This window comes from Oncorhynchus clarkii, chromosome 12 (assembly GCF_045791955.1).
Source record: "Oncorhynchus clarkii lewisi isolate Uvic-CL-2024 chromosome 12, UVic_Ocla_1.0, whole genome shotgun sequence".
In the NCBI taxonomy this organism is placed as follows: domain Eukaryota; kingdom Metazoa; phylum Chordata; class Actinopteri; order Salmoniformes; family Salmonidae; genus Oncorhynchus; species Oncorhynchus clarkii.
This window is the reverse complement of record NC_092158.1, coordinates 79740324-79766067: the sequence shown is the minus strand read 5'-3', so window position 1 is coordinate 79766067 and position 25744 is coordinate 79740324. Positions and strand designations below refer to the sequence as shown.

The window sequence follows — 25744 nt, the reverse complement described above, 5'->3', positions numbered from 1 at the left end:
TTACATCTGGATACTGCCACGTTTTATCCATCTCTCTGGACACTGCCACGTTTTATCCATCTCTCTGGACACTGCCACGTTTTATCCATCTCTCTGGACACTGCCACGTTTTATCCATCTCTCTGGACACTGACACGTTTTACCCATCTCTCTGGACACTGACACGTTTTACCCATCTCTCTGGACACTGACACGTTTTACCCATCTCTCTGGACACTGACACGTTTTACCCATCTCTCTGGACACTGACACGTTTTACCCATCTCTCTGGACACTGACACGTTTTACCCATCTCTCTGGACACTGACACGTTTTACCCATCTCTCTGGACACTGACACGTTTTACCCATCTCTCTGGACACTGACACGTTTTACCCATCTCTCTGGACACTGACACGTTTTACCCATCTCTCTGGACACTGACACGTTTTACCCATCTCTCTGGACACTGACACGTTTTACCCATCTCTCTGGACACTGACACATTTTACCCATCTCTCTGGACACTGACACGTTTTATCCATCTCTCTGGACACTGACACGTTTCACCCATCTCTCTGGACACTGACACGTTTCACCCATCCCAATATGAATGAATTGTACAGCTAATGACATTCATCATCTGGGTAGATGAAATGCCTTGATTCTTGACCTAATTTAAGATAATTTGACAACCTAGTCGTGCACTAAAATCTGTTTGCCCTGTCTTTGTTCAAGACAATCCGGTACAATGTTTAAATGACTGAGTGTGTATACTGAGACTGCACTAATTCTATTTAAAATGTATAAATAATTGCTATTTAATGTTTTTGATGACTGACAATGAATAATATGTGCAGAGCTATTTATAAAATGTTTTCAAAAACAATCTAGTTAAATATTCCTGATCTCAATAACACTGTTGCCTTAACATCTTAGGCTTCACGTATGCATCTATCCAACATATACATTGGTTTTGAAATCAGTAGGTTAAGCCAGTAGACTTCAATTGAGGGAGCCCATGGTACTCAAGGTAGTAACTTGTTCTAAAATAAATACTGTATATAAACTGTGAATTTACCTCTGTAAATTAGGTTGTCCAAGCTAGAGAACTGAGGACCTCCTGATGATGCACTGCATAGAAATGGAACTCTCAACCACACTTGACTAAGCACCGACTGCTTATTTCAAGTACACAAGGGGCTCTAGCTGCCCTCTTATCTGTACTTTGGCTTTTCATTTTAATATTTTCCTTGTTCTCTTCTGCTGTTCATTGTGTACAAACGTCATGTGATATGGTCTTCTATGCATTTGTAGACGGCCATCTAAATGTCTAACATGGTTCTGTTCAATGAGAACGGTTGCTGGTGTGTTAGAAGGAGCATGCCTGATAGAAGGGTAAAGATGGTTTACAGAATGGTTGTACTTTAGAGCTGGATCAATAACAGAACAGTGTAAAAAGTAACATGACTTTATTGATTAAAAAGACACTGGGACCTCCAGTCTGAAGACTTTCATGTGACAGGTGAACAGTGTTCTCCAGGTGGCACAGAGGAGTAGATACAAAGAATCAAAACCATACTGAAATAACGATCCATTGAAACCAAACAAAGCCCGAGCCCGACATCACAAGTTATGACGTTGAAAAATGGAGTGTAGAAAAATATATAACGGTTATGTAGTAGTAAGAGGTCTTGGCTGTTCTCGTTCTACTTGAAACGCTGGGTCTGTGCACAAGTTAGACCTGACCTAAAACATCAGGTTCAAATAACTATTTCATGTTGAGCTCCCATTCTGAAAGTCAACAGACCTTAGCAGAGAGCTGCTGGTGGTGGTAAAGGCTAGAGGCACATCCAGTTTTGGTAATCCTGGAGTTGATTCATACTCAAGGTGAGCAGATTAACAACCCTTGTGTGACATTCCTCTCTGCTCACAAGGGCCACCAGCAAGGCCCCATATGAGACGCTACTGTAATGGAGTTAGTGACTGGAAGAAGGCCTCAAGGTCTGCTTAGAGGGCATTTGACAAGGAGCTCATTTCTTAGTCTGCACTGAGACCACCTGATGCCATGAGGAGGGAAGGGAGCAGAGATGGCTGCTGTTCACTTTCTTTCTTACTTCTACTGGCTAATCTGGAAAGAAGGTACAAGTATCTCAATGGTCTGATCATCTGTTCGCACCTGCACTCAGCCTAAAACTCTTTTACTCAAACCCTGTAGGAGGCTCTCGTAACAATCTGACAGTTCTGTTCTAAAGGCAAATGGCTCTTTGTGATCATTTCCTTCATTGTTAGTTCTACGGGAATCCTCTTTAAGGCCACATGGCTGCTGAATGAACTAGGTAGGGAGGTGAAAACCCTGACCAGGAAGAGGCACACTTGCACCTTCAGCAGGTGGTCACAGCGCCTCTGGTGGACTGCCGGTAAGTGCTGTTCATGCCACCTCTTAACGGTTAGGAATTCACACTAGTTCCAGAATAAACTAATTGTGTGGACTCTGGTACACATAATCTGCTCAAAGGCTTTCCACTGACAGAGGGCAACGTCCCCAACAAAGAGTACAGAGTGTGGACCTACCACAGCCTTTAACACACAGCAACACCTTTACAAGGCAGATCATGGTTGTATAAAACAATCAGCAGGAAGAGGGGAAAGGATGGAATTCACACAGTTGATTGAGATCCATATCAAGAGCATTAACAAATCAATCTTTCATTAAAAAAAAAAGTTTATATACAAGCTAACCAAAACAAATTCATGATTGTGCACATTATTTGCTTTCTCCACATACTCAATACTCAGCATCACAAGGAGTGTGTGTGGGGGGGGGTGAATGGCATGACAACGTGACTGGAATGAAACTACTGCAGGGATTGGGGTGGACGAGAGAGGAATTTACCTTAATTACTTATCACATTATTATGAATGCAAAATAATGGAGGGGGAATAAGAAGATGGGGGAAAATTAAGTTGACGGGGACTCAGTCTTTCCACTCTTTCTTGATGTTAAGGTTCCACTCCCAGGAGAGGTGGTCGTGCTTATCGTCATCAGTGAACTTGGACTTGATGTTGTAGGTGCCGCGGGCCAGCATGCCTTTAGGAGCCTCCTCAAGAGGGGTCAGGAACTCATACTCTGCCGGCCGCGGCCCGTAGCTCCCCACCATGTAGTCTGACTTGTCAACTACACAGAGAGAGAGGAAAGAGAGAGGCTTAGATTTCTTTTCCAAAGTTGCCTCTTGACAAAAACTTCTCTGCGTCATCAAATACAAATACTATGGCCACTCCGGAACTATTAACAAGTCATTTAATGGCCGTCTAGGAATGCCAATGTAAATACCTCATCTACTAACTTGACCTATTTACTGTGCACAGGTGAATACAGTCACCTGAGTTGACCAAGCCACTCCCAACATCCAATCCCAGATACATCCCTAACCCCTGTTTCCGATGCACTTGTTGTGGACATCTGAGATAATTGGATAAGTATAAGCAATATGGTCATATCCCCATGTTGTCCTCTAGATGGAAGGTACACTATATTGCTTAACCTTATCCGGCCTTCTCAAATCCTCACAGTAGACAGAGCAAGAAAATGAAACAGCAGAACTTACCCTTGACTCCTTTCCTGTAGGTCTGCTGGGCATACTTCAGTCCCGACACAATCTCCTTGTTAACCTGCAGACAGAGACAATCAGTGATGAGGTCACATCCTCTTTCCACATCCACCCTTCGGATAAGACAGCAGCCCTTTCATGATAGGACATGGTGTGTATTCAGCTTACAATTGAATTTCAATGTCCAAAATAGCTTGATAGTGGCCAAGCTGACACTGGTCATGTTAGTTTGATTGGATAAACAGACATAACACGTTGTTGAAGAAGGCCAGACTCATTCACCTTGAAGCTGATCTTTATCTTGTACTCCACGCCTTCCTTCAGGACAAAGGACTGTTTCTTAAAGGACTCCAGGTCTCCTGAGGAGGTCGAGCAGAGAGAAAGAGGTGGCCAGACCACAGAAAGAGAATGTCAGAGACCCTCAGGCAGAGTGAATGCAGGAGCAGTCTATCATTTTGTTCCAATATATGCAATGTACAAAGTTCTCCCTTGGAAGTAATTGTGTTAGACTGGATGGGTGAAAGGTGTCAGATCAGTGATTCAGCATCTTTAAAAATGCGAGCACAACGGCAGGGTTTTCTAAGTGTTCCAACAGGGTTGTAGCCTGCTATTATAGTGTCCACTAGATGGCGCTTCCCTGTATGTGAGTTCAGCTCTATGGCCCTGGTTTCTTCCCTGTAGGTGGCTCTACAGGCCATATGAGGGCAGAAGAGTCTCAAACCAGCAGAAGAAATGCCTCATTAACTCGAATAATAAAACCAATCCATTAGGAATGGCCCATGGAATATGCCTGATATGTCTACTGGAAAACGTATGTTTGTAAACCATAGGTGGCCAGGTGTTGCGGCTACTATGCACAATTGCAGCTGCTATGAGGCAATGTCTTTTGTCCCCCCCAATGGTAAGCTTTAGTTCCACCCTCACACATTCATATGGAAAATATTACATGTGCTCACTAAAAAGGCTTCTTTTCACACTAAAACACATTAGAAGTCTTTCAATATGAGGCCTTTTCTCAAAAACTGCACCTCAGTGTATTGTGAAACACACCCTCTAAATACCAGTACAACCACAGTGCTGCTCTACTCACCCTGTAGGTCAAGGGTCAGGGGCAGCGGCGCCGTCTCACACATCAGGGTCAAGCGTGTCACCTGGACATTGGGAGCGTTGGGGTCTACTGGGAGAAAGGGAAAAAAACTAAGCAAAGTACAAGATGTAAAAATAGTTCATGGTAAACACAAAAAACATTGACTATTATAAGCAGTGCATGTTTAATTCTTTAGAGTCTAAGACATTGGGAGGTTAAGATGCTCATACTATGGATCATTTAACTATACTATTTGATTTAGAATTTTAGGACACCTTTAGCTCTAATTTTTTTTTTAAATAACATTTTGATTTAGGCCTTTAATACTAAAGCCCATAGAAACGCATTGAATAACACATTCATGAATGGGAAAAAAGGTCAGTCAAAAACAAAATCATAAGAAATAAGGTTTTAAAGTGTCAGTCCTAGATCTAGGAGATAGATAAAAAAAATATTTTAAAACTGGAAATATATATATATTTTTTTTTACATATTTAACCATTTTTATGGGTAGGCACATACTTCATACTTCCATTTGTTTTTAAAACCAGTGACACAAAATGGAGAATCTCCCCTTTCAATGGCTCCCGAATGTCGCAGCGGTCTAAGGCACTGCATCTCAGTGCTAGAGACGTCACTACAGACCTTGGTTCGATTCCAGGCTGTAACACAACTGGCCGTGATTGGGAGTCCCATAGGGCGGCACACAATTGGCCCAGCGTCATCTGGGTTAGGGTTTGGCTGGGGTAGGCTGTCATTGTAAATGAGAATTTGTTCTTAACTGACTTGCCTAGTTAAAAAAAAAAAAAAGAGTGGTCATAATAATTTCTAGGTCAAACTGTTCCGACGCTACAGACATTTAACATGAGAAGACATTTTCCAGATGTCTCATGGTCTGACAAACATTGTTCAAGCTTTGCCAACTTTCAGATGCGGAAGTACGACATCGGAGGATGTGGTGGATTGAGATCCATCCAAATGCAAAAAAAAACTTCTCTCTAGCTTAAATTGAATGATTTTGATGGGGATTTTTTGTTATGCACCGGTGCGTCAATCAACTCAAGGGGGCTAAGTCAATAGGCTAAAGTAGAAAACTACAACAGTTCATGAAGAACAGTTCAACTGTGAATAATGACATTTGCAACAGACGGAAGTGAGTATCAGACATAAAACAACGTGAAAATATTTCTACCAGCAATCAGTGGTTCATCGCAGTCTTTGATACCGCAGCTCTAACTAAAGCCCAGGCGGCTTGGCCTCCTTTCCAGTCAGCAGCCTGTATCTAGTTCACAGACTGTTGCAGGTGTCAGCTACTGACCCGCCTGGGGGGGGTAACTCTGTCACTGCTGTACCCACTGAGCACCAAGACTGCCAGCCTGTTGCCCTCTCCCACCCTCTCTTATGGTATTTGCAAACTCATTCAATTAAATCCCTGAAAACAAAGCCTGCTGAAGGACTTGAAAGTAGGAGGGAATTATAAGAAAATGAACAAAGATGGTTGCACGAGATATGCATTGTGGATGTGGGTTTGTTTGTTAATCAGGTCGAGAGGGAGAAACAGTCTGCAGGGCTGGTGTTTCCAAATTACATGAGTATGTCTGCAGAGTGTGTGTATGTGTGTGTGTCTCTACAACGTGTGTAATTGGAGCAGCAACACAAACCTGCAGCCGCGGCGGCGTTCCCCAGCAGGGCCTCCTTGTACTTGCGCAGGCTCTCGTCGTCCTTGTCCAGCTCCTGGATCTCCTGCAGACTCTTCTGAGCGGGGGGCTTGTAGTTGACCCCGCCCTCCGCTTCCTCGTTGGCCGCTGCGATGGCCGCCAGCTGCTCCGGGGTGGGATCCTGCTCTGCCATAGTCTACTGAGAGCGAGAGAGACACAGGTCAGGAGGTTTGGTCCAATACGTTGAAAATAGATCAACAAACTGCAAGGCAAAACACTGTAAAACACAGTTGTTACGTAGTGAGCACAAAACACTGTAAAACACAGTTGTTACGTAGTGAGCACAAAACACTGTAAAACACAGTTGTTACGTAGTGAGCACAAAACACTGTAAAACACAGTTGTTACGTAGTGAGCACAAAACACTGTAAAACACAGTTGTTACGTAGTGAGCACAAAACACTGTAAAACACAGTTGTTACGTAGTGAGCACAAAACACTGTAAAACACAGTTGTTACGTAGTGAGCATAAAACACTTAAAACCCCCCCAAGGCTCTGTCTTACCGAAAAATGTACACGTCTTTATTAAGTTACATCGCAGGAGGACCAGATTAAAAACAGCACACCTGAGCGTACTCCCTGAATACCTTGTCAGGGTGAAAAATGTACACGTCTTTGTTAAGTTACATCGCAGGAGGACAAGATTAAAAACAGCACACCTGAGCGTACTCCCCGAATACCTTGTCAGGGTGAAAAATGTATCCTCCCTACAGTACCTCATCTTCAGGTAAGCCACTGGTCTGAAATGACTGCATTGGTAAAAGACGTGTAGTAGAGACCTCACATGCTACTAACTAATGAATCATGTGAGATTGGTTACTTTTACAAGGGAGGAGGAGGTAAGGATGTATTTCCAAACTATTCAAGCAGGGCCAGAGTTTGAAAGATGGTAGCAGCAAAGATGGTTTAGTATGAACCAATAAAAATCCCAGATCATGCTTGTAGGTGATGTCATGGCGACATTGGCTAGCTAAGCTCATGCGCAGAAACACGTCATCAGGTCTAGCGGTCGTCTAGCGTGGATGCTGAGGATGTGCAGGACATCAAATCAAAGGCACTTCTTCGATATAAAGTTGTTTTTGACAAAAATGAAAACGTGTCACTTGGTCGAGTAACAACTAAGGAATACTTTTAAACTTCTCAAACCCTGGTCTGGCCTCCAGTCTGCTTCGCATGGGTTCCCGGAAGTCGTGTGATATTGGGCCTCTGGGTTTAGAAACTGTGGTAGCAGTCAACACGCCACTTCCCAGATGCTCATTGGGATCCTTTAAATAAATCTGATTTGCATGCATTGTGGGGCAGGCACCAGGTTAATAGGGTGTCCTGGTAGATGATTATAGATTTACATCCTTCTCTCATTGCACTTTGACCTCAGCAGCCTCATTGCTGCTCTGAAACAATACCCAATCACACACACAGAGCCAGGGCATGTGACTGAGCCTAACCAGAACCTTATATTGCGATAAAGATCTCTTGGCCTGACTCACACGTGCTGGCTTGGACTACATTGGACACAGTCCCAGCATGGAGGTCAGACCAGAGAGGGGCCAGCGCTGTACACGCGGGGGGGAACCACAGTGGGCTGGTTGGTCGAAAAGCAGAGCTTCATCTCAACTCAAACCCTCTCCCTCCCTCCTCTACCACGCTGTAGTGAGCTACAGTCAAGATTCTGTGGATCAAGCAGATAACAACATGCTAATGTGGGGAGCAGCACCCAGCTGCACTGCATTACCAGTCAACATCAATTAGGGTCTGGGGAGAGTGATGCTACGCAGGAATCAGGACAATGATATTAGAGGGAGGGTCCTCTTGCCAGAGAGGTGGGTGTCGTGTGGAGAGAGCGGTTGGTGTTGAAATCAACCTTTCCCCCCAGATAGGGAAGGGAAAGGGGATACCTAGTCACTTGCAAAACAGAATGCATTCAACTGAAATGTGTCTTCTGCATTTAACCCAAACCCTCAGAATCAGAGAGGTGCAGGAGGGCTGCCTTAATTGACATCCCTGTCATCAGCGTCCAGGAGCAGTTGTTGTTGGGGGTTAACTGCCTTGCTCAAGGGCAGAACGGTAGATTTGTCCACCTTGCCAGCGACCTTTCGGTTACTGGCCCAAAACTCAACCACTAGGCTAGGTGTTCACTTTTTACTCAGGCCCTGTTCCAACATTGGGGAACATCCCGCACCACCCCTATGGGTACAAGCACTATTGATGACACAAACTGTTCACACCCCTCTAGTTAGCGAAGATAACATTTTTGTTGGTTTAAAGCTAATTTCCTACAATTCTACACATTTGGTCATGGGTACAAAAATGTTGTTGCAGTTTTAAAGCTAATGTTCTTGCAATTCTATACATTTTGCCATGTCTAATGTTTATTCATGTGTTATTTGAGTCACTCAGACATTACAACAAAATCTATGTGCTAAAAAATCTTTAGCCGACATGGCCCAGTTGATCTTTGGACATTTCTGACAAGTTATAAATAGCTCTCCAAGGTATACAATGACAACTGATGACACACTACTCAATTTCGAAACCGCACCTTGTGCATTCTACTATTACAGCGGACACCCCTTACCCCACAGTTTGGGAACCACTGCGCTAGGCTACCTGCCGGTTAAGTACTGTAGTAAAATAGAGGCCTACGTCTAGCTGGTGTAATACCTCTGCTACACCGAGGTGATTTCATAACACTGCTGCTCTGTACTTTCTGTCTCCCTTCATGAAGACTGGCCTCCTTGTTCTTCGTGGTATTGTGAGTGATTGGCACAGAGCGCCTCTCTGTATCCGTGTACACACCACAGACAGTCAGCAGCGTAGTCTTCAGTGGTAGCAGTTCAGCGTGATGGCGCCAATGCCATGCTGCATTTTCTACTGATGCATTAGTGATTTACTGCAGTATTGCATCTAATACTTTAAAAGCTTTACTTTACCACAGACCAATAGTTTTTTCCCCACAGCAATAAATGACAGGCCTATTCCTTCTCTGGGTAAAAATCTTAAACTCTGCACTGACAGGGCAGGTCAAGGCTACTTCTATTGCTTTTATCAGCTTACTGTACTTTGTTAAGTGGAATTTCAACTGAGAGACTGTAAATCCATTGACTCAATGTGTTACTGGTGAACTGACACCAGCTGGCCCCAATTACATTGCAACAAAGCAAATCAACTCGGGAAAAAGCTAATCAACTTGGCCTGTGCTGTAGCACTGTGTAATTACACCGTAATACACAATTGTGTATTAGTGTAATACAATCAATTAACTGAGCAACATTGAGTATCTCTGACAAATTGTAAAACAGAAAATGGCAAGAGCAAGAATACTACTTTGACAAAGGGCCCTGGCAGACCTCCACAACACAGAACAATGCCAGTATGTTTGTGGATGTCAGTCAGTTCACAGGAAACCACCTAACCAACAACGAGACAGGAAGCCTAGGCTATGCTATATATCACACACACTGTCATGCTCATGCAGCAGTCGAGTTTGAAACACACTTGTTCAAGGACCGTAGTAGCTCACACATTCCAATATAACGAGAGAAACCTTAGCAATGGTAGAAAAACATAACAAAACAGGCTAAAAAGCCACGTAGAACGCCTTGGGGGATGTGTGAAAGATGTTATTATTGGGCTACACACAAACACGCAACTGCAAAGAGAAAAAAAACAAGTTCAACATTGATGTTGTGCCATGAGCAAGGCTCCAGATGTTGAACACAGACGCCGGTATTACCTTGGTGACATAACACACCATAAAAACCCCAGCTCAACACGCAATCCCAGCAATAGTACATTAAAATCACACCACTGCAAACAAGGGCTCCTGTCTGGCTCTCAAACCTCTCACCACACTAACCAGTTCCACCCCCCTCCTCGCTCTGTAATCCTCTCCCTCCCTCTGCCCCTCTCTGTTTTGCATAGTGCCTGACAGATGGACCTGCGCCAAGCAGGAACAGGGAGCACGTTGCACCATTTTTCCGCAAACAGGGCCTCTCCACGTTCTCATTAAAGCAGAAATTCCTGTTCTGTTAGCAGTAGTGTGTTTTGGTAGCTCAGCTGTGCAAATGTGTGTGAAGTTGGAGAAATAGTGAGAAGAACTCGTTGTTAGGAGTGGGAGGACGGACCAGATTCAGGGATACTGTGCCATCTTTCTCATGTCATCTCTATTCATCTCTAGTCGCTCCTCCTCATGTGCTAGCCTAGATACAGACCTGAGCCTTGGTGGACTGCCGCTACATACCGAGTTGTCCCCCATGATTGGTGTGGTGATAAATGAGAGGGACATACTTTAGGAGTGCTATATTTCTCTGCTGCTAACGCACACCACAACACAGCCCCTCATGACTGGCCTGCTGTTGGGCCAAGCGGCTTCAGCTGGAGGGGATGTGTGCATCAGAATAAGTGGATAGATAAAAAGAGGGGGTGAGGTGGGGGACAGGAAATAGTGACAAACAAGAGGGTGAAAAACAGAAATCATACTGTTGAGAGTACTAGGTTGTGAGTCAGGGTGGCTAGAGTTTAAAAAAAATAGTACAATGCAACAATTATTAAGACAACCTTAAAGAAATACATATTTTAGTAGAAAGTTACAACGGATGTGAGGCACCATCCGAGCAGTGACCCACTTCAGTTTCACACGTTTATCAGTGTGGCCATTGCTTGGCATGACTGCCTAATGCCCATAGGCAAACAAGTAGACTATAAACACTGTTCAATAGTTGGCAGCCATCTCATTCTCAACACAGTTTGGCTTGCATAGAATAAGTTATTGGAGCACGTTCAGTTTCTGGCTTGTCCAACCACGTCAAGATAATGATTCATATGCGATCTTCACTAAGCACGAAATGGATGATTGGGTCAATTATAGGTCCACTGAGCTCAATGAAATAGATTAGGCCTAGTTTCAACAATAGCATAAGTCCCAATACACATTTATCCAGCAGCTGACATTACACAAATACTGACTGACTACAGAAATAAATAGGCCTTGTTCACTCGTCACTGCTAAGTGACATGTTTTGGTGTAACTGAGGTATAAATACAGGTAGTGATCGGCTTATGTGTCAACATTGAACCCCTCACACTGGTTCTTACCACTTGCTGCTAAATAAATACCAATAGCTTTAATTGGAGGGTTATCCCCATTTGATCAGGTTCAGGAATAGTCATCCAAGCACTCTGGTTTCTAGAGTAGCTGACACCCAGATTAGGGCTGTTCCTTAGCAACAATTAGAGCAGTAAGATTATTGTGACAGAGATTACTGCTAATAGGGCATTGGGGAATAGCAAAGGGGAAGTGTTTGGGGGTGTAAGTGGTGACACATCAAGAGGATTCCACTGACAAACCTCTTTGGTGTCCTATAGAGATTCAAGGGCCTTCATTACCAAATTTAACAAGGGCGAGACACGCCTCCTGAGATGATGAAAATGGCTAAAGATATTGTGGTTGATGGAGGCTTTCTGTAAGCAGGACACAAACAAAGAAATTCAGCACAGGTCAGAGTTGGAGGCAAAAGTGACAGGAACTCAAAGACAACGCCTTAAGTTCCTCTTTTCCTTCAAAGTTAGATCCGTTTAATCTTAAAATCAGAAGATTTCTTGGTCAGAAACCAGATCTTAAGCCCCCAAAAAAGGCAAACAAGAAAGGGTTCCTCAAGAAATTTCCAGCTCATAAATCATTCTTCTGTAGTAAAGGTCTCATAGCTGTCTTTTCTTTTTTTGTCCAACTAACCCATTCACTGTGTACTCTCATAGGACTTCACCTTTGACATTTCACAGGGAAGAGTACAGGAAAAGGACAGCACAAGGCTGACAGCAATTTGAACAGAATTTTGATAGATGACAAGATACATTACAAATGCTAAAATATAAGCATTTACTGCAATCTAGTGTCTCAGCCATGTCCCAGTTCTAAGGCAGGGTAAAAAATAAAATAGAAAGTGATCACCCAAGTGTATTCTGCAATAAAGAACAGCTGGCATTGTCCAAAAGCTACAATTAGCTTTAAACCACAGAGGGGGAGGAGAAATGACAATCAGGAAATCAAGGATTACGTAATCATTCATTGGGCTGAACTCCAGCTCCAGGCAGGTCTCTGATAAACCTACCTAATCACTGACACAACCGCCTCCAGGAACGTTGTGCTGTACCAACCTTAGATTTGGCAAGCAGCCTGGATACTCTTTTTACTCTGACTCCTAATGTCACACACAAAACATCTATGGCTAGTTTGATCCTCTCTGTTCTGTCTCCCTCCTTGCCATAGACCTAGATCTGAGAGTGAACTTTAGCATTTATCCCTTTCCTCCCCACAGGACGCCCCGTTTCATGTGTCCTTGTGATGTAGCTTTGTGACGCCCTTCTAGACTTATGTGCCATTCACCAGAGTGCTTGACTTCCTTGTGCTCTGCAGCACTTTTGTCAACTGTGATTGTATGTTTCCTTCATGTTCTGCCGACAACATGACTCACATCCGCCAGTTAGAAAAGAGAACTGTGTTTAACCACATGTTGGACTGCACTTAAACACACACAGTAATGCAAAAGGCTTCTAAATGATCCCCTTGACTTCCCCTGTAAGCCTTTCTCCACCTGACGTAAACCCCATTGCAGTCTTGATTTGTTAGCAGATATTCAAATAAGCAACACTGGCTTGATGTAATGTCAACAGACACACGCTGGGCTGCTGCACAAAGCAGAGGATGCAGCGCTAAATGCAGAACAGTGCCTTCAGGAAGGAGGATTGTGCCTGGCAGAGCTGATGCAATGCAGGAGGCACTCATTTCGACAGAGTGAGACATGAATAAACAGAGCAGAGAGGAGTCAAAATTGAGGAAGTATCAGACGAAAGAGAAAAAATATTCTACCTCAAGGGGGAAAAACTAGAACAAATACGGTCTGAGCATTAAATAGCCGGTCTGAGAAATCACTCTGTATAGACACAGCAGGAAGCTGAGAGTGAACGGGAGTGCCAAGGTGCCAGATGAAAGGTCAGGGCTCTCTCCCTGCACGGTGGGGGGGCTTAGCGAGTAGCGACACATGCCCAGATTATGTCTGCCTCCCTTGGTAACAAGGCAACAGCATCCACTATGGACAGTAATAAGCCTGCTGTTGTATGGTGGCTCCATTCAGTTGGGCTTTTTAATGTGGCGTCACTGACAGAGCAATGACCTGATGATGGGTGGTACACTTGATGGCACTAGTCATGTGGTCTGAGGAACATCTCAACATCTGCAACACGAAACTAAAAAGTATGCAGTGTAACGTTTGCCCTCTGGTGGATGATAGCAATGACTAAATAAGGACATATCCAGCATGAAGGGAAACCATTTCCTTTTGAATGAGGTGTATGTGAAGGCTGATATCCCCTGGGGGACATTTGGGGGTTGTGTGGTCTGTTGTTCAGTCTAAGCCACAGTACAATGAGGAGGAACAGCAGAAGAGAAGAGCTACTCTTTAACACTGCTGTATGTGTGGAGATGCTGGCCAGTGTCCTTGTTTCTAGTCCCTTGCGAGTTACAGCAAAAACAGAAGGGACCGACGTGCCACTTAAAGGCAGTAAGAGGACAGATAGCCAAATGGCTCTGAGAGAAAAGGAGTCACCATCAGGCCTGGTTCTTGTCATGACAGGCTATAGGAGGGGGTGGAATGTGTGGGAGGCGTCATTAAATGCCTCCATATCTTCATTGTGGCGAGTTGTCTTTATGTAGACTGTGTGCTACGTAAAGTAGGCCATCAGATGGTGCTGTGCTCAGCCCTGAATTTAATCTCCTTTGGTTTGCTACAATTTCCCCAGCCAGATCCCCTGCCTTAATGCAGAGTGACAGGGAAGTAGAGACAAGGAGAGAGAAGCGTAGTGATTACCCACAGCCATGTAGCCTATCCTGTAATGGAGGTTAGAAATCAGCTAGGAGATAGATGGAAGCTTGCTCACTTTTAAGAAGAAAAATAGCTGTGCATCTTGATCAAAAATCAGGTTAAGATTGGTTCCTGGAATCATGTGGAGTAATGTCCAAGGCATGTGGTTGTCGAATGAGAAGTTAACTTGCATCAATCCAGAGGCTGGAAAATTCTCTAAAAAGTCCTATTAAATAACATAGCTTAGAAAACATTAAACCAATTATTGTTGAAATGGGTGTACTGAAAAACATCACATCAGATTTCCAATCTAGTCCTACTCAAAACAAAAAAAAGCCTGTAGAGAAACAGCATTTCAGATGAGAAAGCAATGGTAGTTGCAGTGGTGAGCTGCCATTGATTGGATAGTGGTAAAGGGGACAGATGCCCAAAGTATCTCTATGGATCAATACCCCCCTCTCTCTCTACATTGCCACAAACTGACAGGGAAATACAAGATGTCACATGAACTGAATAACAGACTAGTGAAGCCCTAAGGCTGAAAATATGAGGACGCTATTTGGCTTGAAGTGTATATCAATTAAGTCAACATTACATGTCCCTGGACCCCTGGAAAGATAAATATTAATATGTAGAGTTAATGTTTTTATTCCTGTTGCATAGAACATTGTAAACTGGTTAGGTTAACAAAAACAAGGCTAGGGGACATTTGAGCTGCTGAACATCCAGCAGATGCTATAGTGTTCTTATGTAGGTCGATAAGCGCAACAATTGGAGCAGCCAAGCTGTTGAAATGTTGGTATGTTTGGTTTAACTTACAGATACTATAAATCGTTTTACTTAGTGAGTGAACTACCTGTAAATGGATAATACTAGGAGGAACGGGTTAAGTTTGGTGAAGACCTAAGACTCGCCCTGGCCTACACTCCAACAGAAGGAACTAGAACTCTACCGCGCCATGCGTCAGAAACAGGAAGGAAAGGCTTCACGTTCGGAAAAAGCCAGCCCCCGTAGTTTTACACGCATGTCACCGCCAGTCTATCGGGTTACAGGGCCTAATGATTTTCAGAAAAGATGCACACGTTTGTATGCCATAAAAACACGTCCTAACAGATCGGCTGACTGGGTTTAAAAGTTGCATTATTTGAAGTGTGCCCGTCAGTTGGTGAGTCCTCCTGGATCCGTCAGTCAAATCCGAACTTCACTAGGCCTATTTTAAATACACATCTGTATCAAACTCACTTTCAGAGAGGGTATACAAATATTTGTAGCAATTTACAGGATTCGCTAATTCCCTTCAATCAAGTTTAAGAAAAACATGTTCAATGATGAATCACCGCGGGAAATGAACTTGCATTCCAGGAAGTGTCGTCTGCTGACAGAACGTGAGCAACTTTCATGCGATGAAAAGTTAGCCTAAAAGTTAACCCATTCATTGGGTCTGATAAACAACTTTTCTCTTGAATAGTGTTTTGAAATTCATTTGACTTGCTTAGTCAACAGGATCTAATCATAGATCAATTTAGTGGATATTCACAATGATATCCTACCTCCATGGAAAGAGATGACTTATCACTGTATAATTAAACTGGTAGCAACCGCAGAGCAAACATCAGTGACATCAGTTTCTGGTCTGCGTCACAATTAAAATGAGTAATCTACACTAGTCGAATTAAACTACACATCATGAAGTTGCTAGTTAGCATGTAACAAGTTGCACTTGTAACCAGAACTCGTGACTTTGTACTACCAAGAAATGACGTACAAATGAGCGATCAGCGTTTTAACTTAAATGTATAGACAAATGTTTGAAAAGTTGATTAAACATTTTCTCGGACCTTACCGTTATGCTGCTGCTGCTACACTGGAGTACGCGCCACTGAATGGCGAGAAGGGAGCAGCTCAAATCAAACGCACAGCACACTTCCGGGAATATTGACTCGCACTACAAAGGCTGTAAGAACGTAGGCGGGCGCTCAGCAACAAGCCTGGTGTAAAGTGCACTAGTCAGGTAAATGCTCGTTACTAATAAACTCGCAAATGTATTGTAGACTAGAATACAAGTATAGTAAATTAGCGCAATTACCTTAACAGTATGAAAATTCGCAGCCAATCACGTCATTTGAGAGCTCAGACGGGACATGAATGACCTTCTCAAGTACACGGAGTAAGAACAGACCAACAAGTTTTTAAACATCAGTAATGGACAGACTGCAAAATTGACAAAGTAGCCTTAGCAAAGCAATGTTCACACTCAATGGACTATGCGGCCATCTAGTGGTTTAGCCTAGGTAATCCAGTCACTCATATCCTTTGGATCTGGGCGACATGCAACAGCTTGCTAATCAAATTGTTCGCAGTTGCGTCAATTGGCCGAATTCTAGTAAACCGACAGGATATTTTACGTCGCCAAATGACAAATCTTTAGTTTCCCCATGTCCTAGTGCACCGTTGGGTGCAGTGCACTTCAGCTAAGATTTGCATGACAACCTCAGTACTTTGTGTCCGGCTGTGTTACACAATGTTTGGAACCAGGAAGACATTTAGCACTGCAAAACTATTTGGCGTAGAGCCCTCCAAGCCATATGCAAGCAAAATAGTTAGGACTACACTGACCATCTTCATTGCCCCTTATATTTTTTTAGCTCCATGCACACTTGCTCACACTGACCCAAAACGTTCTTCTGCTTTTTATCATATACCCTGATGCCTAATCACCTTAACTCTACCACTAAGAGCCCATTCCCTGCACATTGTAAATATGGTATTGGCACTAACCCAGTAGAAAGCTTACCTTTATTATGTGTTGTACCGATATTGATCACTGCATTGTTGGATTGAGCAATCAAATCACACCTTAATTGTCACATGCTTTGTAAACAGGTGTAGACTATGTGAAATCCTTACTTGCAGGCCCTCCCAACAATGCAAGGGATTTCACTGTACTTGTGCACTTGACAATAAAAACAAAGCCGTCAGAGTATGGTTAATATGTACTGCAGGGTTTATTACAATGATCTATGGGGAAATGAATCAGATCAACAGGGAAAGCCCCACCCACCCCCTTAAACCTACAGTCAAAACCAATATTTTTTTCCAAAAAACAAAAATTGGTAAAAAACACATCGGAGCATTTAAAAGGATTGATACACAAATTTAAATCACATCAGAAGACATCCAAGTGTAAAATGTCCTGCATCTTCAACGCTGTAACAACTGCGACTGTCCTCATGTTCAGCCTGGAGTGTAATGCAGCCTGGAGGATTCACCTAGGCTTTGCTCTTAGCTAGTTTCCATCTGGGGTGGGTGGAGGAAACGCATCAGATAAGACACATGCTACCATAGTAGGCCTGTCCCAGCATTAATTTCCAACACTATATACATGTAGGCAGACAAATGTTTGTTTTTTAAAACTCTATAACCCCTTTCTCATTTTCAAACCGAGACTCACCCTGGCATTGTAGGCATCTAGCTGGGCATCCAGCTCTTCAGCGGAAAGTGGCTTAGTGCTTCCCCCGCGGCCACCTCGGCCCCTGCCTCCTCCACGTCCTGCTCCACGTCCTCTCTGCATCCCTCTAAACCCACCACCACGACCCCTGTTCATGCCACCACCTCCTCGGTTCATACTGTAGAACATCTGAACATTAGCACCTTCCATTCATGACACTTATCATTGGCTCAGGTTGTTTTGGAAAACAGCTCAATCTTAACACTTACCCCTGCATGGGTGGTCGTCTTTGTGTGTCGATCTGTGATGTGACAAGTTGTATGTTCATGGGACGCCCTGCAAGAGAAAGTATTCAGGTTATCACCAGCAAGAGTAGTGTGCTGAAAAAAGATAAACATCCGTATGGCGCTGTAGTTCTTTGCATCAGTGTCGACTCCAGCGGTATGGTTATTTGTTTAATGAGCTGGCTTTGATGAGTTAAACTGCCATTTTCTGAAAGAGAACTAACAAAACAGGCTAACTACCTGGCCTGAACATGGATGGCAACCACCTGAGCACCCATTTTTTTAAGTTTTAACCTTCAGCATCTTGAAGGTTGGATGAATATACAGTGTCAGCATGGTGAAAGACACCTCAACAGCACAAAACAATTAAATGTTTCAGCAAGGTAAAAATGACATGATAACATTTGTGGCAACTGTCAAAGCCACTTGAGAAACCTACCATCAAGTGGTACACCGTTGTACTGTTTCATAGCTTTTAGAGCATCTGCCTTCCTCTCAAAGTGGACATCTGCAGTGCCTAAGCTCCTGCCCGACCGGTCATAGTGAACAGCTGCCTTCTTCAGTGTACCAAACTCTGCAAAGAGCTCCTGTAGTGAGAGAAACCATGTAGTGATTGTAAGTGATTTCAAGTGCCATTTTGGAAATGCTAAGCCACGGTAAACACACAATTTCTAAAGAGTCAACCAAGTCAAAGAAACTAAGCTGTACCTGAATATCCGCGTCTGAAACGCCAAAGTCGAGATTGGAGACAAGAAGCTTCCCTCCGGTTTCCACACCAGCGCCACCCCCGCCGCCCCCAACACTGGCATTGAAGCCATGATTGCCGTACATGTCGTGTTGCCATTTATCAGGAAGCTGCTTGGGCTGCAACAGATGAAAGAGAACGAACCTGCTGACTTCAGGCTCCCCTGTCTCTGCCAATCACAGAGTCCAGTCCACACAGCTGGGTAGGTGCTGGGGAGATCAGGGACTACAGCCAACAGGGCCAGGTGGTTGGCACACTACTACCCCGTGGAGATTCCCAGCATTCCCCACCCCATTACTAGAAGCAAGTAAACCAGTGCAAAAATAGGACACATGGCAACATATCAATTCTAGATACTAGACCAAGCTAACAGCCCATAAAGCATTTAGCTAAAACTGATGGGCCCTAATTGTAAAAAATTAAACATTTCCCATACTAGAATGAAGAAATGTATGCATTGACGTCTGTTGACGCTATTTTGAGCAACATTTAGCAGTAAACAAGTCATTAATAACAGTACACATTTACTCGCTACCATCTGCACTCCGCTCCCACCCCCTTGTTGGCTAACTAGGCTAGCAATGTCGCCCACTGTTCTCTTGCCATCTGCTCCTCCACCAAAGGCTCTCCAGGCGGCCATCCCCCAGCGAGAGTAGTATGCTGAAGAAAGTCATCCATCCGTATGGCGCTGTAGTACTTTGCATCAGTGTCGACTCCAGCTGTGTGGTTATTTGCTTAAATTGTTCTTTAAAAGCCATGAGTTAGCTTTGATGAGTTACGTGTCCATTTTCTGAGAGACAACTAGCAAAATAAAGTAGACCAACTACCTGGCCTGAACATGGATGGCAACCATCTGAGCGTCCATTTTGAAACCACGCCATTTTGATTGAGTTGTGACGAGTAACATAACTAGAAATGTAGAGATAAAAATATGTAATAAGAGGGGAAAAGTCCACTGCTCCATCCATAAAGGACACCATTCTGTGTTGATATGGTGCTGCTCAAAGGGGATTGTGTTAACCCGCCAGCCACTCCCAAATAAAAAGAAAGGAGTGTAGGATGAAACTCCCCAAAAGTTGCCTCTGCTACAAAAATCATCCAACTGCAACGATATTATTCGATGCAGTGCCATTCGGTGGTCCAACAAGTGACTTTCTGGGACGAAAGATACTGCGACAGACCATGAAATGAATATTTCATTGATTGAAGATGCTGAATTCAAAATGGCGCCGTCTGGGCCTTGTAGGTAAGCAGCTATTCCAGAGTTAGCAACTAGCTAACCTGTTTTCAAAAAGTGGTAACAGACATGGGTTTGGGTGGACAAGGACACGTTATGTGCATTATATTTCCATATCAACCACAATTTAAAGGGTTTCCCTTCGTTAATTCGAGAGAAATTCGATTAGCTAGTTAAGTGCCTCTCGACTAGCAAGCTAGCCATTGATTGCATTGGGAGCAGCTAGCAAGCCTGAAGATTAGAGGACGTCGAGCAGGCATTTTCAGGTTACGAGGCGTGTTCCTTTTTCTCAGCCCATTCCTCTAAATTTCTCATACCCTGCTGTATGGCGTAGGTCTTGCTCTGCCACGGCTCAGGTTCGGTCGGTTCCTCATGGGGCCCGATCCTCCACCTCGGCCCCCAAAGCCTCCACCAGCTGCTCCACGGCCAACACCACCACCTCGGCCCACGCCAGAGCCTCCCCGGCCACGGCCTCTTCCACCACCACGGCCTCCTGCGCCCCCTCTCTGCTGCCTGTTCTGCTTGATGATGTCGTCTAGCGACATATCCATTTTATCGGCCATTATGAAGTTTCAATTACGCTAAGAAGAACTGTTAGCGAACTAAAAACTAGCCTGACTGAGCCCTGCCTTAAGTAAAAACCTTGTTAATAACCCTGCGGTACTACTCAGCTGCGTGAGAAAAAAACACGCTAAAATGGAGCGCAAGCTGTCTTTATAGCCACGAGCCCTCGTTACGTGAGAACGGATGACGCTGTCAGTGTCCGCTTGTTGTGCGCCGCCCCTTCCAGTTTACTCAGGTTATGCTGTCAAATCAAGAAGGGACCATTTGAAATTGATCCCTTGAGTCATATCACTACAAAGACCTGTGCTGCTATTATCAGTGCAGCAGCGCAATGGTCTCGAATTTACTGTAGTGCTGGTTATACAAAAATAGATCTGACATATTCCTTGATAGTTGGTGCAACTCGGCTTGGCCCCTCAGCCATCCGAGACACGGCCTGGTCACCCATCTAGAAGGCAGAGACAGTACAGGTGCATCAAAGCCGGGACCGACAGACTTTAAAACAGCTTCTATCTCCAAGCCATCAGACTGTTAAATAGTCACCACTAGCCAGTTTCCCCCAGTACACTGCCCTGAACTTAGGGCACTTTTACTAGCCAGCTACCTTAGAGACTGCTGCCCTATGTACATAAGTCATTGAACACTGGTCACTTTAATAACGTTTACCCACTTCATATGTATTCTAGTCCAGAATCATCCTATAACTACTGCTGTACACACTGTTCCTGTTCATACCGTATACTAGCCATACTGTCTATATGTAACCGATGTGAAATGGCTAACTAGTTAGCAGTGGTGCGCGCTAATAGCATTTCAATCGGTGACATCACTCGCTTTGAGACCTTGAAGTAGTGGTTTCCCTTGCTCTGCAAGGGTCTCGGCTTTTGTGGAGTGATGGGTAACGATGCTTCGTGGGTGTCAGTTGTTGTTGTGTGCAGAGGGTCCCTGGTTCGCAGTGAGGGGACGGACTAAAGTTATACTGTTACATTGATGCTGTACAAGGTGCCTCGAACATTGTTTTAGAGAATGCAGCAGTACGTCCAACCAGCCTCACAACCGCAGACCACGCGTAACCACGCCAGCCCAGGACCTCAACATCCGGCTTCTTCACCTGCAGGATCGTATGAGGGGGGTGTGGAGGGGTTGCTGAGGAGTATTTCTGTCTGTAATAATAGCCCTTCTGTGGGGAAAAACTCAGTGGGTGGGCCTATGCCCTCCAAGGCCCACCCATGGTTGCATTCCTGCCCAGTCATGTGAAATCCATAGATCAGGGCCGAATTCATTTATTTAAATTGACTGATTTCCTTATATGAACTGCATTCGGTAAAATCTTTGAAAATGTTGCATGTTGCAATTATATTTTTGTTCAGTAGCCTATTGCACTGTTTTCAGTAACAATGCACAAACAAAACAAAGAGCATGAGATAACAATTTACCATCCTACTGTAGGTTCTGTGATGTTTGTACATACATCATTGGGGATTATACAGGTAACACATCCAAAAAGAGAATTTAGGTCAGAACATCTATGACCAATGATTTGAGAGTGAAATATTGTAAAAGTATTTTATTCAAAACATTTTTTTCAAGGCTGAGAAGTCAATGTGGAGATGTCTACTTTAAGTCCATTTTAGGGGAATGAATGTATATGAAAAATGTTGGCATTTATCCTAAACAATTTTTGGTTTCCAAAACTCGCCCGTACAATCGGATTCCATTCCAATATATCTACAATTCAGCTATCTTCCAAAAAAAAGAATGTCAGCCCTTCAGCATTATCCTTTGTAGATTGAAAAGAAAACAGTTTATATTTAAGACTGCAGTCCTTTAAAGTGTCCCATGAAGAATCTGTACACAGTCTGTACTTCGGCATCAGGATGTCAGCATATTTCATTGAAACTCTGCATCAGTCCCATTCGCATAAAAAAAAGAGAGTGAAAATGAAACATTTTATGGCTGTAAAACCAAGAACCGGAAGAGAGAATCCCTGGAACTCAAATGCCAGCTTTCCACGTCAACCAGATGAGAGGTAGGGTAAGAAAATATTGAGCCCGGACAGAGAAGGGGGGGGGGGGACTGGGGTGGAAAGGGACTCCAAAAATGTTTTGGTTGTTAGGACATCAGCCCACTGCTGTTGAATGGGCAGGCTGTTAGTCCAGGTGGGCAGAAAGAGGACCGGCATTCTGGGCAGGACTGGCCAAAAGGTTGACTTGCTGGCCGACAGAGGAGGAGAAAGTTCTCAAGGATAATTAGTGCAGAAAAAAAGCTGTTGACTATAAAGAGAAAGACTAGGACTTCTTGGAGTCCTGTGTGTTGCGTTTCCTGAGGTCACTCAGGTCAACTGGTGTGAAAGCTGCAAGAAAGGATCAAAAATAACATTACTACTCTTGTCTTTCTGACAAATCTAGTAAATAGCCTGTTTAAATGACAAACATAGTCAGATCCATCAAGTCACTTACAATTTAAGTTGGGATTTGGGTTCTTTTCCACATACTCCTGTGGTCCACGGTCTTTGCGTTCGCTGCTCTGTGGTGACCGGATGTCTCTGAGCACACACTGCCAGGCTGTAAAGAAGCATACACATGCCAGCTTTCAACCATCTCCTTACATACCACATTCCATCCAAATGGCTCATCTGAGCTCAGTGGTACAGGGGCTCTGTAAGGAGCTTTGGATCATGTTGATGGCCAACATATAAGCCTACTCAGGTGAGAGACGTTCAGGGCTAGTCTTAGTAAGAGATCGGCCTTATGAGGCAGACTCACTGTCGTGGATGAAGCGCACATTCTCTTCATGCGCTGGAGTGAAGAGCTCCCCACTGTTCGTAGGAGACCGAGGGCTGGAAGTCCGCTTGTAGTTGTTCACCATCCTGGGAGCAGATGAGCTGTAAAGCAGCAAAGATACAAATAAAAAACAAACAGCAAGAAAGAATGAAAAAAAAAAACAGAACAGACAGGCTAGAAAATAGAACATACGTTTTTCTGGCATGCAAGATACAGCTTGACATACAGTTAGCACACAACACAACCATAACAGGTAAACAACTCTCTTCCAACCTCATTCTGTGTGCAGTCTGTCTCTTGCTCCTTTCTAATGAATAGTTGGGGGGGGGGTTGAGAGAATATGAACCTTTTTTATCCTCTGTCGGATAGCTAGTGGTGGAAACAAGGCGTGACATGATTCATTCTAAATAAAGACACCAATCACAAACAATAGAGGAATGTTGACATTTGAAAGCTAGCTAGCTAAAACAGACTGCAAAATACAGTTACTTAACTATACAGCCACAAAGCTACATTGGATGCAACACTATCGGCATTAGCTTGCTTATTGATGTTACTTATGCTTCAATGTTTACATGTTTGTATCTGACACTTCACGTAACACAAGCGAGCTAGCTAACGTTAGCTAAGACAGCTAACAAGAAATTATACTAGACAACCCATATTGACCAGTGACTCGTAAAATATAAAGCACCTACCTTGCTAACTAACGTTACCCAATATCGTATATTTTAAATTGACATTTTTGTTGGTTAGAAATTAGCTTGCGGTTGAAGTAGTGGGTGACAGATAAAGGATAACGTTAGCTAACTAGCAAGCTAACGTCAGCTTATTCGGTACCATAACGTTAGCTATCTAGCGAATGTTTGCTACACGTTAAACAACATCTAATATTATTAGCTAAGCCATTTAACTTCATCTAGCTGAATATATCCAGACAATAGTACAAATTAAATGTTTCCAACAGCAGTGTCATATTAATTCATAACGCTATAGCCATCTTGAAATAATCCGAAAATGACCAAGATGTAAACTATGTTTACAAACCTGTCTTTAGATTCGGCTTCCTTTCCCTTTCTTTATTCAGCCAACAAGATGTAACTAGCGTTAGCGAGCTAGGCCTCCCATCGGCTAAAACGGTTGCCAATGCCAACCAATCATTTCTGGGCAAGTAATTTAAAACGGAAGTCAACAAAACTTAATAGGTTTGTTGGTTCAAAATAATGCTACAATCCCAAAGGAATGCTTCTATGAATGCCTTCTCCCCAACATGTACCCTCTCTGCTCGGATCTTTTTAGTACTTGTTTAAATAAAACAGACCATGGACCAGCTTGCGAAGAAATTAGAAAAAGCATTGGCTAAAAATACCCTTACTTGAGATTATAGACCCGAACAAAATGCACCCTAGCAATTAAAAAACATCATAATGCACCATAGTTATTAAAAATATCACAAAGCCTAGTCAGACCATTACTGTTCCAGCTGGCTTATAGGCGTTATTAGGTAGGTAGCACAGATCATTTTCGACCAACTTGACGATGCTTCCTCAGTTCCCGACTTGGAAGAACGCATTTCTTCTAAATGTCAATGTGTAGTTGCAGGGGGGTTCGTTTGAATTTAGAAATTGATCCAATATTATATTAAATACTTTTTTTGGGGCTCCATGAAGTAATAAAAAAGTGTGTACACCCCCATCTTGTCTGTTTAAAATATATTCTCATTGATTGAGAAAAGTGAGTTGCTTTCTTCTTCTTCGTGTAGTTTTCCGGCAGACTAGAAGACACTTTGTTGCGTATTGCTGCCTTTCACAGTTTGGAAAGTGCATTGCACATTTGTTCACAATAAAAGGAAACTAAACCGCCATGTAACCCTATATTACCCCTGTAGTGGCCTACTACTCAAATTACATTTTATTTGTCACATGCTTCGTAGACCAACAGTGAAATGCTTACTTATAGGTCATTTTCCAACAATGAAGTGTTAACGATAACAAGTTTTTTTTAAATAGCCAAGGGCTAAAATAGAAGTCATTCCTATTTCTGACGCAGGTCACGCTGCAAGTCCTGCCTCTCCCATCTCCTCATTGGTTTATAGAAGCAGGTACCCACGTGCCATCTCCTCATTGGTTATACCCATGTGGGTGATTGTAAGACTAAATATTTTGCAGGTTGTTGTGGTAATACTATGAAAGTTTAGATGCCAATCACCATATAAGTTCAAAGATGAAAAAGCTTGGAAGGAGGAGAGATGACTAGAAACGATTCGTTTGGCCGTTTTATGTGTGGATTAATTGTCGGAGTAGAGGACCTTGTCAGGCAAAATAACAACTCAATGTTTATATCCCAGGACAAATTAGCTAGCAACAGCAATCTAGCTAAATAGGACAAATAAGCTAGCAAGTGCAAGCTAACTAGCTAAATTGCCATACAT

At 43.4% G+C, this 25744-nt stretch overlaps 3 protein-coding genes across 20 annotated transcripts; all 3 read right to left on the bottom strand.

Annotated features, from left to right (window-relative positions):
- Positions 1–1434: 1434 nt before the first annotated feature.
- Positions 1435–16460, bottom strand: LOC139421426 (rho GDP-dissociation inhibitor 1-like). 12 transcript variants are annotated; one of them, XM_071172307.1, is made up of 7 exons: positions 16339–16399; positions 16096–16131; positions 6339–6534; positions 4681–4767; positions 3873–3949; positions 3588–3651; positions 1435–3157 (listed from the first exon to the last, which is right to left on the bottom strand). In XM_071172307.1, exons 3-7 carry the CDS (start codon positions 6526–6528, stop codon positions 2958–2960), a joined length of 618 nt encoding a protein of 205 aa, XP_071028408.1. In that variant the 5' UTR covers positions 6529–6534; positions 16096–16131; positions 16339–16399; the 3' UTR covers positions 1435–2957. The 12 variants fall into 12 exon arrangements, with proteins under 12 accessions (XP_071028408.1, XP_071028416.1, XP_071028410.1 ...); XM_071172315.1 differs by lacking the exon at positions 16096–16131 and having other exon boundaries at positions 4681–4764; positions 16339–16460; XM_071172309.1 differs by lacking the exon at positions 16096–16131 and having other exon boundaries at positions 16339–16459.
- Positions 16461–17233: 773 nt separating this feature from the next.
- LOC139421424 (THO complex subunit 4-like) lies at positions 17234–20661 on the bottom strand. 2 transcript variants are annotated; one of them, XM_071172303.1, is made up of 6 exons: positions 20284–20661; positions 18693–18848; positions 18424–18571; positions 17970–18036; positions 17704–17878; positions 17234–17549 (listed from the first exon to the last, which is right to left on the bottom strand). In XM_071172303.1, exons 1-6 carry the CDS (start codon positions 20527–20529, stop codon positions 17535–17537), a joined length of 807 nt encoding a protein of 268 aa, XP_071028404.1. In that variant the 5' UTR covers positions 20530–20661; the 3' UTR covers positions 17234–17534. The 2 variants fall into 2 exon arrangements, with proteins under 2 accessions (XP_071028404.1, XP_071028405.1); XM_071172304.1 differs by lacking the exon at positions 20284–20661 and adding an exon at positions 19265–19614.
- Positions 20662–22084: 1423 nt separating this feature from the next.
- On the bottom strand, positions 22085–24546 carry LOC139422286 (mapk-regulated corepressor-interacting protein 1). Of its 6 annotated transcripts, none has more exons than XM_071173474.1 (5): positions 24361–24546; positions 23587–23682; positions 23296–23414; positions 22990–23094; positions 22085–22883 (listed from the first exon to the last, which is right to left on the bottom strand). In XM_071173474.1, exons 2-5 carry the CDS (start codon positions 23589–23591, stop codon positions 22819–22821), a joined length of 294 nt encoding a protein of 97 aa, XP_071029575.1. In that variant the 5' UTR covers positions 23592–23682; positions 24361–24546; the 3' UTR covers positions 22085–22818. The 6 variants fall into 6 exon arrangements, with proteins under 6 accessions (XP_071029575.1, XP_071029577.1, XP_071029576.1 ...); XM_071173476.1 differs by having other exon boundaries at positions 23587–23620; positions 24361–24455; XM_071173475.1 differs by lacking the exon at positions 24361–24546 and adding an exon at positions 24012–24332.
- Between the last annotated feature and the right edge of the window lie 1198 nt (positions 24547–25744).

Excerpts from the sequence above, each read along its gene's own strand:
- LOC139421426 (XM_071172309.1), bottom strand. The coding sequence starts at position 6,528 with ATGGCAGAGCAGGATCCCACCCCGGAGCAGCTGGCGGCCATCGCAGCG. Across the intron at positions 3,950-4,680 it reads CCTGACCCTTGACCTACAGG|GAGACCTGGAGTCCTTTAAG; the intron begins GTGAGTAGAGCA and ends CGACCTCCTCAG. Across the intron at positions 3,158-3,587 it reads CTACAGGAAAGGAGTCAAGG|TTGACAAGTCAGACTACATG; the intron begins GTAAGTTCTGCT and ends CTCTCTGTGTAG.
- LOC139421424 (XM_071172303.1), bottom strand. The coding sequence starts at position 20,529 with ATGGCCGATAAAATGGATATGTCGCTAGACGACATCATCAAGCAGAAC. Across the intron at positions 18,849-20,283 it reads GACCTACGCCATACAGCAGG|CCCAAGCAGCTTCCTGATAA; the intron begins GTATGAGAAATT and ends CATCTGTTGCAG. Across the intron at positions 18,037-18,423 it reads CAACGGTGTACCACTTGATG|GGCGTCCCATGAACATACAA; the intron begins GTAGGTTTCTCA and ends TTTCTCTTGCAG.
- LOC139422286 (XM_071173472.1), bottom strand. The coding sequence starts at position 23,708 with ATGTCACGCCTTGTTTCCACCACTAGCTATCCGACAGAGGATAAAAAA. Across the intron at positions 23,415-23,586 it reads CAGACTGCACACAGAATGAG|CTCATCTGCTCCCAGGATGG; the intron begins GTTGGAAGAGAG and ends GCTGCTTTACAG. Across the intron at positions 22,884-22,989 it reads CCCAAATCCCAACTTAAATT|CTTTCACACCAGTTGACCTG; the intron begins GTAAGTGACTTG and ends CCTTTCTTGCAG.